Raw genomic sequence first — 16,119 nt, 5'->3', positions numbered from 1 at the left:
GGGAATGGTTTTATGTTGATGTCTTGTTCTAAAGTTATGTCTTGAGTAATCAATCCTTTTATCGAGGACGAGTAAAAGCCTAAGTGTGGGGGAGTTTGTTGATGGTAGTTAACATTTATTATAAACCATCAATATAACTTGTATAAAAGGCTAAAAAGGATCACCAATGTAGACTTAGAGGTTTAAACTGACAAATTCCATGAGTCTTGGTGAATCTGTGTTCCCAGTAGGTTTTAATCAGAAAATCGCCAAGGAGGGCCTATTCGTCAAAGAAAATTATAGAATTCCACCGCGTAATCGATGTGGGAAGACTCTAGAAGACTCCAGAAGGTGAATCACCGAAGCGGAGCCCGTGTCACTGACATGTGGGGTCGGCCGGCCCCACATACAGGCCACCTGACCCTATGGGTCTGACCTGTCAGTCTCCTTGCTATGTCAGTTCTCCACCGCCTCCTAGGATGCATCTACACCATTTATTCAAGTCGGTTTGATCCGAGGGCTCAGGATTGAAGCTCCAGCCTATATATATCTATCTGCACCCCCATCTAGGGCATTGACATTTGATCCTAAGAGCTGAGAAGCCAGAAACCCTAATTCATATGCCCAGCAGGATCAAGGCTAGCAATCAAGAGAAGATTAGTCCTCAATAGGATCTTGTCATGTATTAGAGATAGTGAGATAGTGAGAGAGAAGAGTTTTGGAGGAGTCATGGCCTGTTGGTGCTCTCTCTATGGCTTGTACCCTAGCGAAATCAAGTTCTTCTTGAGCTTGCTTTTGAGATTTCTTTGATAATTGACTTCTAATTCAAGTAAGCATCTTGTTCATATTGTTCTTTAGGTTTGTGACTTCCTTTTGAGTACTTTAATCCTTTTAGCTCCTGGGTTAAAGTAGTATTCGTAGTGTAAGCATGGTGCTTAGACTTGGTTACTCATGGATGTACCCTATTTTCTGGATCGGTGGTAGCTCGTGAGGGTGACTCTTATAGCCTCGTTGAATCATTTGTAGTCCACCTCCTATTAGTAGGCCTAGAAGGACATTGTTGCTATAGGAAATATACTATGCATGTGTTTTCTCTAGTAATATCCCCAGAATTGAATAATAGAAGACAAAGCTTATCAAAGTTAGAACTAGAAGACCTTAGCAGTCTCCTCTATGCTCCTTTTATCTAGCCCTGATTATGAAGTTGGGATAAGTTAGATTTAGTTATTCTCACACATGTTTCCTCGAGTTCGATATAAAACTGGGTACTCCCGGTGAAGTACTACATCGGTATAATATCCGTGCGCTTGTGAATTATTCTGTGTGCATTAATTTATACCAACATTGGCCTTGTCGGTGTTGGTGAGATTGTTTGCATCAAGAATCACATAGTCACTCTTGGTCACATCCCACACTTGGTCATTGATTGAACCAAGATACATCTTCATCTTTCTCTTCTAATAATCATAGCATGTGCCATCAAAGAACGGTGGTTTTCCCCCAACATGGTTGAACACAATTTGAGCCATAATTTGGCATCGAGGTTGTTAAGCCTTCAAATGGTGACCACGGCTCCGATACCACTTGAAAAGTCCTAATATGGCTAGAGGGGGATGAATAGCCTATTTAAAAAATCTACAAGATCACTAGAGCAATTTGATTAGTATGATAAATAGCGAAATATAAACTTGCTCTAGCTCTAAAATGGTTGCAAGCCACTTATCGAATAATTCTAATTACTATAATCACTAGGCACACAAATGGCTAAGTCACTACTCACTAAGAGCTCTCACAATTGCTACACTAAAGAGCTCCACTAGATGATCTTAAGCTACAAAGCAAGCTCTCAATTCTAGCTACACTAAAGAGCTTGCTACAACTAGTTTGCGGAAATGTAAATGAGTGAGTAGGGTGATTATACCGCCGCATAGAGGAGTGAACCAATCACAAGATGAATACCAATTCAATCATAGAGAGAATACCAAAGGGCAAGAGACAACCAATTTTTCTTCCGAGGTTCACGTGCTTGCTGGCACGCTAGTCCCCATTGTGTCGACCAACACTTGGTGGTTCAGCGACTAAGAGGTGTTGCCTGAACCTCATCCACACAATTGGACACCGCAAGAACCTACACACAAGTAAGGTAACTCAATGACACGAGCAATCCACTAGAGTTACCTTTTGGCTCTCCACCAGGAAAGGTACAAGATCCCTCACAATCACCGGAGCCGGCCACGAACAATCACCCACTCATGCTAAAGCTCCTCCGCTGCTCCAAAACATCTAGGTAGTGGCAACCACCAAGAGAAACAAGAAATCCATAGCCACAACGATCCCCAAGTGCCACTAGATGCAATCACTCAAGCAAATACACTTGGAATCACTCAATCGCACTTTGAATTAGCAATCAAGCAAGAGAGATGAGTGGGAGGGAGTTTTCTCAGCTCACAAGGATGTCAAATGGCCAAGAGAGTGAGCCTAGGGCCAGCCAAAATGTATTTATAGGCGCCTCCTCGAAATAGAGCCATTGGCCAGCCATGAGCCGACCAGACGCACCTAACTGGACGCTGCTTCGCGTTAGGTCGCCTAAGTCCAGTCACTAGATGGCTGCCATGCGTCCCTCATTCAAATCTCGCGCATCGATTTCTAACGGTCAAGTGAATAGGTGCCCCAGGGTTAAGTCATGACCGGACTCATAGAAGGAACGACCAGACTCTAGAGTACTCAGCATCAGGTCACGAACAGAAAGGTTACAGAGCCGATTTTCAATGACCAGACATGTCAGGTCAGAGATGACCTGACGTGCCCGTGCGTCTAGTCGCCTATCTTCTTCACTGCGCGAGCCTACAAGGTCGACGTCATCGTACGTCAGCGCGACCTAACTCAGACCCTGCACATCCGATCGCGCTCGATCGCTAGCCTGCAAAAGATGACCGGATGCGTAGGTGCCTAAAACCCTACGTCTGATCACTCTCTGCCCCTCTCGACCAGCTTTGCGCCACCTCGCTATCAATGATCAGACGCTGCCTAGGGTCAGGTCCCACGTCCGGTGCAGCGTCTAGTCAGTGATAGACACTGCCTTTTCTTTTTCTATCTCCTCAACCGCTTTGCCCTTTCTTCCAACTTGCTAACCACACAGTGTAAAACTTGTGTGCACGTGTGTTAGCATTTTACAAGGGTCAAAGTTAGCACACTAGGTTCCTAAATGCATATGCAAAAGTCACGTCACCTAGTGGCACTTGATAAACTATTTAGCTAAAGATTTCCCCTCTTTATAGTACGGCTATCGATCCTAAGTCACTCACACCCTTTATGGTGTCGTGAGTGCAAAACAAAAACCTATCATATACCTTTACCTTGATCATCTCGGTTTTTGTTTTTCTCTTTCTTCTTTTCCAAGTTCAGCTTGATCATCATCATTTCATGTCCACCTTCATCACCATGGACCTCATCTTGCTCAAGCACTTGGATTGCACCAACCCAGCTCATATCATAACTCATGACAAAGGTTAGTGCTAGGTTTCATCAATTATCCAAAACCAAACTAGGGCTTTCACCGCTGTAAAACAAAGTCCCCAGAGAAGCTGCCTTATGAGAAGTCTGAAGAGGAATCAAAAGCGGTGGCACAAAAAGATTTGGATAACTGGCGACAAAGTGTAGCAGAATCAATAGCAAAGAAGGAACTTATAAAAAACCCGCCAAAGCCGCACTACATAGCTCAATGAAAACTAAGGAAAAAAGTCATTGAAGTGGAGAAAAAGCGGCGTGAGGCATGTAAGCCCTCGCCATTATCGGACTATGAACGCTCTCTTGACAAGTCATATAAGGCATCACTGAAAGCGAAGAGATCAAGGAAAGATGTTGCATAGCTCGAACAGCAATCTAAGCAATCTATCGACCCGCTAGTTGTTGAGGATGATTTTACAAATGCACAAGGCGGTCCAATCGATAGGGAGGCACTCCAAGACTTCATGGACACAATAGGTCATACACCTCAATAACTCATTGGGGGAGGATCGATACCAACAACCAAGTTTGATATTTACCGGACCTATATGTATGGTAGGAGTCTTGTCAACCCTATGTCTTGGTCATCACTAGGTACGCAAATGTTCTTGTTAAACAAGTGGTACTTAAATGCTTGTGCGAAGGAAGAGGCATGGCTTCTTGCTAGAGTTAGACCAGAGCATTACTTCAATGGCTATGACATTGTACATATCGAGTTCAATGAATTACACCAACTATTAAATCAGGACGCTCTCGACAAATCTCTCCTCAGCTGTTGGTGTTTGTAAGTGATTCTTTCTACAATTGAAGTAACTTGCATGTTAGTTCGTTGTCTATAAATAGTTATCCTCACACTATATATATCCTTTTGTACTATATATATGCAGATATGAGATGCTGAAACTAAAGAAAAAAATGGATGACTGATGTTAGTTTCATGTATCCGAATCGCACATTCAGGGGACACGGTTACTCCATATGATAGATGGTGACCTCAAGTGGAGAATAATCTGTTTAGGTTCTTAGATAAGCAATATGACAAGACACTGATAGTCTTCCCTTACAACTTCAAGTGAATGTTAATTTCTTGTGCATATTTTATTTTGCTCTCCATGTTGACTTTAGTTAATGAGTTGTGCCTACGTATAAACATGTAGCTTTCATTGGATACTGTTGGTCATCGATATGCCTAGGAGTTTTGTAAAATTCTTTGACTCAGCGACAAAACCCCGAGAAGATTACCAAAAAATGATAGATATTTTCCAGTGGTAATTTCGGTCTCGTACACTGTATATATACTCTCTAATGCCATTTTATTGATATAACTCCATTTATTTATTTTGTTGGGCATTGCTTGGGCTAGGTTCGTCCAGAAACACCATTATGGTAATTGGAAAGTGCCTCTAGATATAGTCCAATACCCAATAAGTACTAGCTAAGTCATCGCATCTTTATCTAGTTTAATTCATTATTACCATGTTTCATTGGTTGATGATGAATCTTTTGCTCATAAAGTGGAGCAGGAATCGGGGAACAACTTATGTGGATACTACGTTTACGAGTTCCTCATGCATTACTCAATGAGAACAAGTGAAGAGATCCTTGAAATACGTAAAAAATATACACAATTTATTTATTACCATTATGTTGATATATATATAATCATATATATATTTATACTTTTCCTTTTATTGGAATTGAAGGTTGAATGGAGACAGCAAAAGGTCCTACGAGCTAACCAGATCAAAGCAATTCAAGAGGCATTATCTGGATTTCTTATGGATGAGGTCATAGATCCCAAAGGTGCGTACTACTATGATAGAAAAGAAATATAACCTAGTAGTCATACGACGACTGAAGATTAGGGTTGAATAAAATCCCAAGGACATGAGTACAAGCATTTTGTGACTTTATTATGTATATATTCCATGCATGTATAACCTCTTGAACTATTTGTATATATAGTTTCATACATATTAGTGTGTTATTTATGTATAAAGCTGGAACAGAACCTTATACATATATGTCGACGTATATTAGCATGAATAGCTAATTGAAATCAAGAAGAATTGAATTGAAAAGAAACCATAAAAGAAGAAGGAAAGAAATGGGAAAAAAAGATCCTTGAGTACCGGTTGGAAACATCAATCGGGACTAAACGTGTCATCCCCGAGGCAAGGTCTGGGGGCACATTTAGTCCCGATTGGTAATAGCAACCGGTACTAAAGGTCCACTTTCAGTATCGGTTCTCAGAACCGTAACTAAAGGGGAGCCTTTAGTCCCGGATTCGCAATCCTAGTTGGGAAACTGGGACTAAAGGGGGTTTTCCAACCGTGACTGATGCTCAGTCCTGCACTAATGTGAGCTATGTGCTAAAAGTTAATATGATTAGAGAAGTTATCTTAAAGCTAGTAACTATCTCGTGCTATTGAGAGTGTCTGATATCCAATATCCTACCAAAATATGGCTACACTTAGGTTATTGGTGGGCCCGAATGCGTTTGCCACACGGCATTTGATCCTAATAGTAGCCAAAATATCCTAACAAGAGAAATTAAAATTAGTTATTAGTAGCCTGCATGTTCTCTTGTCTAGTCTCGGCTTGTTTCAGCTTATTCTTTCTCACAGAACACTATTGAATCAACCGAAATCAGCCGAAATAAGTTACAAACTGGATCAGCCGAACAGAAACATGATACCAATTATTCTAAAACAAAAAATCGCATGATTCCATCTCACATGCTTGATACTGATTCTCCTCTACGTGAATGAAGTAAGACAAGAAGTAACTACAAACTATTCTACAACTAAAACTTTTTACTGCGATCCGTAGATCTGGACCATGCTGATTGTTCGCCCTTCCATCCTGATCTATCCTGCCAATCTGAGTTAAGACATCCCTGCTCACTTCTGTACAGACATTGAAGAAGAGAGATGTTATTCTTCAAGTTGCTGGAATGTTTTACTGAAACTGAATATTCACTACTGGAAACAAAGACTTTGACGAGTGCAAAATTCTTTGCCGAGTGTAAAAAATCGGACATTCTTTGGCGAGTGCCGCACTCGACAAAGAATTGCACTCGGTAAAGAGTCCTTTGCCGAGTGTCGGGCACTCGACAAAGAAGAGCACTCGGCAAAGGACTTCTTTGCCGAGTGCCAAACTCTCGGCAAAAGCTCGGCACTCGGCATAGGCTGCCACGCATAACGGTATTCGGCCGCGTCCTTCTTTACCGAGTGCCTGCTGTTAGGCACTCGGCAAAGATTTATTTTTTTTTTAAAAAAATTCTTTGCCGAGTGTCCTAGATCTGGCACTCGGCAAAGATTTATTTTTTTTAAAAAAAATTCTTTGCCGAGTGTCCTAGATCTGGCACTCGGCAAAGATTTAATTTTTTTTTTTGGAATTTCTTTGCCGAGTGTCCCAGATCTGGCACTCGGCAAAGTTTTTTTTTAAAAAAATAGTTTGCCGAGTGCCCCTGACACGGCACTCGGCAAAGATTTAATTTTTTTTTTAAAAATGTCTTTGCCGAGTGCCTCTGTGAAGGCACTCGGTAAAGAGGAAATTTTTTTTTTAAAAATTCAAAACCCTCTTTGCCGAGTGCCTTATTCTTGGCACTCGGCAAAGACCCCCATGCCCCGGCACTCGGTAAAGTTTTTTTGTTTTTTTTTTGTTTTTGGCCTCCAAATTTTTTTGTGCAGCCCTTTTAAAGCATCAGGAACTCCTAGTTAGAATTTGGGAATTTTTCGTGGCTTATATTTAGTTACTTTATTTCGTTTACTTGAATTTTTTTGAAAAATATAATTTTGAACTGTACGTGGTACGAATAATGGAATTTAATGATTAAAAATGATAGTCATGTTACTGAGTGTAGTGTGAGGCCGTATCCAGGAACGGACCCGAAAATTCGGACATCTTGTTCACGAAACATGACCGCGAACTTGCGTGCGAAGTGTTTTTAAATTCTATAAAAAGCAAACGAAGTCCGAAAATCATAAAACTTGTTGAGATGTCATGATATCATATGTGGAGGCTATGATAAAATTTTCAGAAGATTTCGTGCACGTTGTCACGTACGATGCTTACAAACCAGGACATCTCTACATGTGCATGTAGAGATGTCCTGGTTTGTAAGCATCGTACGTGACAACGTGCACGAAATCTTCTGAAAATTTTATCATAGCCTCCACATATGATATCATGACATCTTAACAAGTTTTATGATTTTCGGACTTCGTTTGCTTTTTATAGAATTTAAAAATACTTCGCACGCAAGTTCGCGGTCATGTTTCATGAACAAGATGTCCGAATTTTTTGGTCTGTTCTTGAATACGGCCTCACACTACACTCAGTAACATGACTATTATTTTTTAAATCATTAAATTTCATTATTCGTACCACGTGCAGTTCAAAATTATATTTTTCAAAAAAATTCAAGTAAACAAAATAAAGTAACTAAATATATCAAAAAACCACAAAAAATTCCCAAATTCTAACTAGGAGTTCCTGATGCTTTAAAAGGGCTGCACAAAAAATTTGAAGGCCAAAAACAAAAAAAAACTTTGCCGAGTGCCGGGGCATGGCACTCGGCAAAAGGGGTCTTTGCCGAGTGCCAAGAATAAGGCACTCGGCAAAGAGGGTTTTGAATTTTTTTTTAAAAAAAATTCCTCTTTGCCGAGTGCCTTCACAGGAGCACTCGGCAAAGACATTTAAAAAAAAATTAATCTTTGCCGAGTGCCTTGTTAGGGGCACTCGGTAAAGTATTTTCAAAAAAATATTTGCCGAGTGCTAGATCTGAGACACTCGGCAAAGAATTTTTTTAAATAAAAAAAACCTTCTTTACTGAGTGCTAGGCCAGATGACACTCAGCAAAAAGATAATTAAAAATATTAAAAACCCTTTGCCGAGTGTCAGATCGCGGACACTCGGCAAAGGGGTGACACTCGGCAAAAGGGGTTTTAACCCCGCAGCCCAGCCCATGCCGCGAGGAAGCCTGAGACAGAGAGCTGGTGCTCCGGACCACCACGCGGATGGGCTCGGGCGACCAGGCGGCCAACCCCCTCTCTTCCTTCCTCCGCCACCCCGGCGCGTTCTCCCTCTCCCGCCGCGTCACCATGGCGCGCGACGCCACCGCCACCGCCGTGCCCGCGCTCCGCCCCTGCCTCGTCGACCTCCTCCCGCTCCTCGTCGTCCTCGTCATCGCCGCCCACGTCCTCGCCCTCGTGCGTCCTCCTCCCTCCCAACTATCCTCCGCTGCATCTCCTGTTATTGCCACCTGCTGGATGAGATTGGGGGTATGAATTGGGCTTTCCGTCGCAGGGTTACTGGATCTACAGGCTCGCCACGGACGGGTCCAGGCAGCCCGCGCGGAGCAAGAAGCACTAAGGGGACGGCGCCCGCGGCTGGATGTAAGGCTATTCACGTCTTCTCTCTCATAGCTCTGGTGCTCTCAGTGAATGTTAATTTTCGGAGGACGAGGAATTCCTGATTACGCGATTGCTGCCTGGTGCCTGCTAGGCTCAGGCAGGTGCTCGAGATGCTGATTGGCGAAATGCTACGTTGAGAACAGGGAATTTAGTTACTCTTACCAATTAGCCTGTGTAGGATTTGGATATCTGACAGATATTTGGGGGTCCCTTGGATTTGGATATAGATGCAGTGTTGGATTGGATGGTGATACTTTTGGGGATGGTACGGTTGGTGGATTAGGATTGCTTTCTTCGTTGCCACTTCAGTATGAAATTATTGAACCCTTTTAGGAGAACAATTATTGAACCTCGCTCATTTTTGTATCTTCTTTTTATCGGTAACTTACTTGTTAAGCTTTTTTTATCAACTTATCCTGCTGACCTGCAACGCCTGTCTGACGGCATTTATCACAACATAGTATATAAGAATTAAATGTTAAAACTAGCCTATGGTTCGTGCCTATATATTTTCTGGCCAAGCAGTAGCTCTTTAGTTTTGGTGTCTACGGCCTACTACTATGATGCAGAACTAGAACTAAGGCTAATTCGTTTCATAATGCCAAATTCTTTTGTAGAGGCAAGTTGGACTACTGAAGCAAGGTTGCTTTCCTGAGCATGCTGGTGAGTGCCTGAGCATTTGGTTCACATTGTGGTTGAATTAGTTTTCTCTTGACTAAAAAGAATTGTGGCAATTAGAAAACTAGCATATTTATAACCTGTGAGCAGCGAACTATCTGGGACCAGTATTATACATCAAAGTATCTAGATGTTCACATGAGAATGATGTTAATAGATTTGTCATCAGACATATTTCTATGCATTATAGTTTTGTTAAAAGTTTCTGTTACCTGTTTAGAAATAGTAATGATCAATGACTGTCATGCTCTAAATCGCAAGTGAATGAAGAACGAAGGTAGTACTTGGGGTATTTGGCATTCATGTTTCTTCAGTTTGGTCTACGGATTGAGCAAGACCTGAGGATGTGTATCACATTTCCAGGAAGTTTTTAGGTAGCTGCAATTTTATGTAGAAGCCAAACAGTTGATTTAGTTGGCAACTGTTTTTGTTATGTGTCTTTGCAGTGTTCTCTGCACAGTTTTTTGAATTAAACATTGCTAATATTACTCCATCATACCTATTTGGGCTTTTGGTGTCACGGTTTGGCGGCCACTGATTTGTTTTTTTCTCCGAACAGGCAGATTTGCTTGTTCTCCCCTGCAAAAGCTCAAGCCTATTGGTGCAACAGTAGTGGATCAGCTAGATATTATGCAGCCATACAAGCTAATGGACCAGAAAGTGTCATTTGGCCTTGATGACAAGTTGTTGGATGTTAAGCTGCCACCATCTTCCTGGAGAGAGGATCAGGATCCAGCAAACCAACGTGATTCTTTTCCCAAGCCATTGGTTTCACCTCTGGAAGGTAGAAGGGGAAGTTTAAATGGGATCCAATATGAAAGCGGACTTTTCTCCAGCTCCCTTCCAGACATTTTTGACAAGAAAAGTGAGCCATCATACTTTGTTTCTTATGTTCTCTTTGAGTGAATGTATTTTGTAGTACTGCACAAGGAGCAGCTTGTTTCTACTAGCAATAGTTAAAAAATCAGTGCATGAATATAAAAAGGAAGAAAGGGTCTGGGAAGTAGTTGGGAAAAGATGAATAGAAGAGAATATAAACAAAGCGAATTTACTGCCTTTTACCTTTAAGAATCTTGCTTCTTTATTCACTGATCCTTTCTACTAGCTGAAAGAATCCGCTGGCTTAGTGAACTTTCATCTTTTCAATTTTTTATACTGCATCCAAGAAAAAAAAGGGTCTGGTTCCAGCAACAATTTAATCTCATGTTCATTTGCTGCTGTGCAGTAAGATTAACGCCAAAGAACAGTGTTGTTGGTCAGCTGGTTGAAAAAGTTGATCTCAACCATGCCGATGGCGAGCCTTTTGAGTTGACAAAGGAAATTGAGACCCAAATAATAGGGAACCTGCTCCCTGACGATGACGACTTATTGTCAGGTGTTTTTGGTGATATTGGGTATACCCATGCTAATAATCAGGATGAGATTGATGATGATATATTTTTTACTGGAGGTGGAATGGAATTGGAAGCAGATGGAAATAGCAAATTGTCAAAAGTTAATGGTGGAGCTAGTTATAGTAAGACCATGGTACTCGGCAAAGAATTTTTTTTAAAAAAAAATTCTAACTTTGCCGAGTGCCGGCCAGGGGGCACTCGGCAAAGAATTTTTTTTAAAAAAAAATTTTCCAACTTTGCCGAGTGCCAGCCAGATGGCACTCGGCAAAGAAATTTAAAAAAAAATTCAAACTTTGCCGAGTGCTGTGACCATGGCACTCGGCAAAGAAAAATAAAAAATAAAATCTTTGCCGAGTGTCTGAAGGTTTGGCACTCGGCAAAGAAATTTAAAAAAAAATAAAAAAAATATTTGCCGAGTACCTGAAGGGTTGACACTCGGCAAAGAATTTTTTTAAAAAAAAAATAAAAAATCTTTGCCGAGTGCCTACAGGGTTGGCACTCGGCAAAGATTTTTTTTTTAAAAAAAATAAAAAAATCTTTGCCGAGTGCATGCAGGGTTGACACTCGGCAAAGTGATCGTCAACGGGACCGGCGTCATGACGGTCGCTTTTCTTTGCCGAGTGTCCCCGGGGCACTCGGCAAAGCCTTTGCCGAGTGCCCGATAAAAGACACTCGGCAAAGAGGGCTTTGCCGATCAATTTTTTGCCGTGTGTTCTTTGCCGAGTGCCGCACTCGGCAAAGGCTTTGCCGAGTGCAATTTGGCCTTTGCCGAGTGCCTCAGGCACTCGGCAAAGAACCTGAATCCGGTAGTGATTTGGGGGCTTTTCACAGCGTTGAAATGCTAAAGTTGGAGCATATATATATATGGATGTGTCACTCAGAGATTTACCGCAACTGGAGAAAAGTTTTGGTAATTCTCCTAACGCTAATATCTTGTTTGTTTGTTACGTGTGATTTGAGACTAGGCTTTCTCTTGCTCAATTCACCTAATCTGGCATCATTTCTTTCCCTAAAAAAAACAGTGTTCAGATGATAAGCAACCATCATCGAGTAACAAACCAACAACAGCAAAGAAAAGTTGATCTGAAGAATTAGTTCCTTGATTTCTTGGACGAAATAAACCCCACATTGTCAATGCTCAGTACGTACTCCATGCAAATAAACCAAATCCTGCAAGAAAGCCATAAATATATACAATACAATACTCCTACTTAATAAAGAACAGAAAAGGGACACATGGGACAGATTTTATTTCTCCTCTCTCGTGAACACACACATGGGGTATGGGACAAGCAATTTAAACCACTTCTCTCTCTCCCTCGGTCCCTCTTCGCATCTACGTGGAGGAATCAACCACTCAAATTGGAATATTATTAGTATATGGTCTCAGAGATCCCAATTTGCTTGCACTCCTTGTTTGGCTCCATAGAGCAACATGCCTCCAAGCACAAGAGAAGACTGCTAGCTAGGAGAGAGGGCTATGCGTGTATATATAGAGAGAGGCAGATGCATACATCCAGTTTTTCCACACACAAAACTTCAGTCTATATACATACCTTGCACAACCTAACCACCATTGCCAGGCAGCATAGCTAGCTTGCTTCTAATGCATGGTTCCTTGTCTTGACCAGCTTCACAACACAACCACATTGTTCTGGTCTTATGCAAGAAAAGGCCAGGGCCACTGCTGCACCAGCCAAGGCTAGCTACAACCAAGAGGTACTGGAATTATACATCTCCAAGCTAGCTAGAAGACCTTGGTGGTGGTGAGCTTGGAGGAGCGAGGAACCCATGGCTTCTTCTTCCTGCATAGCTTGCAATGGCACTGCCGATGAGAAGGAGGAGAAGCGCAAGTGTGAGCTCATCGGGTACGAAGCACTGCCGGAGTGGCTCAAGGACAACGAGTTCATCCATGGCTACTACCGCTGCGAGTGGCCGATGAAGGAGACCATCCTCAGCATCTTCTCCATCCACAACGAGACCCTCAATGTTTGGTCGTAAGTCCCTCATTATATTCCACTCTCCTCATCAGGATTTCTACAATTTAATTCATTTTTATCTGACAATAATGTCTGGTCGTAAGTCCCTAATAAGTTGATATTCTTCGGACAATAATTCCTGCACTGCAGGTATATATTTACCTGACATCGATCTATTCTGCTGGCAGGCATTTGATAGGGTTCCTGCTGTTCCTGTGCCTCACAATCTTCACAGCAATGGTGATCCCAAGGAACGGCAGCAGCAGCAGGAGCAGCGGTAGCAGCACTGCATACCAGCTGGGAGATCTGGTGGAGATGGCCAAGGCCAACATGACGGTAGCGCTGAGGCACGAGGCACTTGCAGCGTGTTTCCTGCTGCCACCATCTGCTGCTGCTGCTTCAGCTGCTTTGTCTGAAGATGGTCAGCAGATCCCAACCAGCGATCCACCCAACACTTCCTCCTCTCACCATAATGCCATCCAGATCCAGGTACTAAATTACTAGACTGTTTTTTTTTGTTTGTTAACCAGGCCAGTAGTACGTACACTCTCTAGTCACAAAATTTGTGCCGTTTTGGTTGCATATATTTAACATTTGAAAACTTTGGCCATCAGTATCATTTGTAAATATTTCGATTGAATTTTGCAAGTGGTATATATAGTTAGAGAAATTAGTATCTGGAGAGTCGTTTTCGTAATATTACAACGTTGATATGTATACATATATGTCATGAGTAATTCGTGTTCAAAATAGTGTGCTGGTGACCATAATAAACTAGGTATCTAAATGACACTATTTTGTGATGGGAGGGAGAAGATTATGTTTGTTCTTAGTCTTTGACCTTATAAGCAAATAGTAGGAGTAGACTGTCAGTGTCATGTGGTTATGTGCTGTTGTTAATGGGCCCTGTCAGGGTACTGATCTCCGGTAGGTGGCTTCCTTATTAACTTCTGGGTTAGTAGTTGCCATGTGTTTAATGGGCTGCGCTAGTGCTAGCTAGCTGCTGGCAGGCTGCAGCTGCATTGCATTCATTTACACACAGCAGGTCCTTTCTACTTTCCCTGCTAGCTACGGTTCTAAACAGCACTGCTTGTTGATGCATGCTTTAATCTGCTTTATTAGCCTTTAGTTGTTGTGTTCTGCTTTTCAAAATCTCATCAAGGTTGGCACAAGCAGCAGTACAAATTTGGTTGGTTTGTTAATTTATTTTCTTCATTCAATCTTTTCATGTCTGTGCCAGTAAGCGCTGAAGGTAGTACTAGAATAGTTATGATTCTTGCCAAATGCCAACAGAGTGAACCAGCTGGAGTTTGCAAATCTGTCTGAAAGACTGAAACTGGGAGTGATGTGTATATGAAACGGTTTAAGCCTGGATTTGCTTTGGTCAGCAGCAGTTATAATCATGATTGCGACGTGCATGATAACTGCATTTTGACAGCGACACTTGCATTTGCAACTGAACACGCGAGCGTATATATGTAGTATTTTTTTTCTAACTTTCAAATATATATAATCAAATATAGGGTGCGTGCATATTGATAAAAACAAATACAGTAGTGAGGTGTGAGGATGACAGTTAACAGATTGCTTCAAACCAGGTCCAAATCATAAGATTTTGATCGAGCAACAAATAAGGCACAAACACGTTACTGTACATGACTGGTATGCATTTGTAGATGGTGACAGAGTATCCATGCCTGCTTGTTCCTTCTGGATCTCTGTTCTGTTTGTGTTTGGGAATTCACACAGAAAAGCAGACATGCAAACAAGAGTAACTGGATGTCGTTTCACCTGACACAGGACCACACATCCAGATCCACTGTGCTGTAATAGCATATCAAGTGTAATTTTTCGCTTACGAAATCTGAGATCTGACGAGGGACCTCAATTCCTGCTTCGCTGACCAGATAGTTCTTTACTGCAGTAAATAAATAAAATTAAATCCGACAAGAACCTGCATCTGATGATCTGTACGTGATGTCTGCGCTTGCATGCAGGGCAGCAATGGTAATACGGCGGCCACCATGGACGCCGCCGGCACCGCCACCACCGCCGACCCCATCACGCGGTGGCCGCTGTTCGCGTACCTGGGCGGCGCGATGGTGTGCCTGCTGACGAGCAGCGCGTGCCACCTGATCCTGTGCCACTCGGAGCGCACGGCGTACGTGACGCTCCGCCTCGACTACGCCGGCATCGCCGCGCTGATCGTCATCCTCCTTCTACCCGCTGGCCTACTACTCCTTCCTCTGCGACGCGGCGCTGCGGCGGCTCTACATGGGCTCCATCACGGCGCTGGGCGCCGCCGCCGTGACGGCGTCGCTGGTGCCGGCGTTCCAGGCGCCCTGAGCTGCGCCCGCTCCGCGCCGCGCTCTTCTCCTGCATGGGCGCGTCGGGGGCCGTGCCCATCGCGCACAAGCTGCTCCTCTACGGCGGCACCGCGCCGGGCGCCGTGGCATCGGCTGGGTACGAGGCGCTCATGGGCGCGCTCTACGCGCTCGGCGTCGCCGTGTACGCCGCGCGTGTACCCGAGCGGTGGGCGCCCGGGAGGTTCGATCTCGTCGGGCACAGCCACCAGCTGTTCCACCTCTTCGTCATCGCCGGCGCGTATGCGCACTACCTCGCCGGAGTCGAGTACCTCAAGTGGAGGGACGTCGACAAATGCTAGCTAGCTAACTGGCTGCTGATTGCCGTGGCGCCATGCGCGCGGGCGCGTGTACACGCTGAATCATATCAGCAAGGATTATTAGGCCGTAAGCAAATAAGCAATGCTGCTGTACATGCTGCGGCCTTGAGAAGAGATTGGTGAAACTGTGACAGAGTGATAGGTGGACCCGACCGATATATGCACTGGTCGGATCGCAAAGTTCATCAAGAGGTTTGGTTAGAGAGATTATGCCGTGTACCTAAGGGCACTCCCAACGCTAGAATTACGTAGTTCTATACCTATTAATTTTTATAGATGTTGTATATAGAAACCATGTTCATAATGATGGTTTCTGCATTGGAGTGCCCAAATTAATAGTAGTAGAAGACGATTCAAAAAAAATAGTGGTAGACACTATATTGATTATTCCTTTTTGTGCACTGATTGAGATGAATGGGTGTAAACAAATTAATGTATGTGTCCCATATCTATTACCAACATCAGACGACAGTGTTCAT

The 16,119-nt window shown here is 43.0% G+C and overlaps 1 protein-coding gene and 1 pseudogene across 3 annotated transcripts; both read left to right on the top strand.

Moving 5' to 3' along the window:
- Positions 1-8,479: 8,479 nt before the first annotated feature.
- LOC136505517 (uncharacterized) lies at positions 8,480-11,100 on the top strand. Of its 3 annotated transcripts, none has more exons than XM_066500683.1 (5): positions 8,480-8,702; positions 8,800-8,888; positions 9,524-9,569; positions 10,148-10,449; positions 10,810-11,100. In XM_066500683.1, the coding sequence occupies exons 1-2, from the start codon at positions 8,511-8,513 to the stop codon at positions 8,863-8,865; spliced, it is 258 nt and encodes an 85-aa protein (XP_066356780.1). In that variant the 5' UTR covers positions 8,480-8,510; the 3' UTR covers positions 8,866-8,888; positions 9,524-9,569; positions 10,148-10,449; positions 10,810-11,100. The 3 variants fall into 3 exon arrangements, with proteins under 3 accessions (XP_066356780.1, XP_066356779.1, XP_066356778.1); XM_066500682.1 differs by having other exon boundaries at positions 10,144-10,449; positions 10,814-11,100; XM_066500681.1 differs by having other exon boundaries at positions 10,144-10,449.
- Positions 11,101-12,332: 1,232 nt separating this feature from the next.
- LOC136505295 (heptahelical transmembrane protein 4-like) lies at positions 12,333-15,733 on the top strand (annotated as a pseudogene).
- Positions 15,734-16,119: the final 386 nt, after the last annotated feature.

This window comes from Miscanthus floridulus, chromosome 14 (assembly GCF_019320115.1).
Source record: "Miscanthus floridulus cultivar M001 chromosome 14, ASM1932011v1, whole genome shotgun sequence".
NCBI lineage: Eukaryota > Viridiplantae > Streptophyta > Magnoliopsida > Poales > Poaceae > Miscanthus > Miscanthus floridulus.
Note: the sequence above shows the minus strand (reverse complement) of the source record. Positions and strands in the feature narration are given on the sequence as shown.

Bases quoted from the DNA above. Each gene is read 5' to 3' on its own strand.
- LOC136505517 (XM_066500683.1), top strand. From the start codon at position 8,511: ATGGGCTCGGGCGACCAGGCGGCCAACCCCCTCTCTTCCTTCCTCCGC. The intron at 8,703-8,799 runs GTGCGTCCTCCT...TTTCCGTCGCAG, and splicing joins CCGCCCACGTCCTCGCCCTC to GGTTACTGGATCTACAGGCT.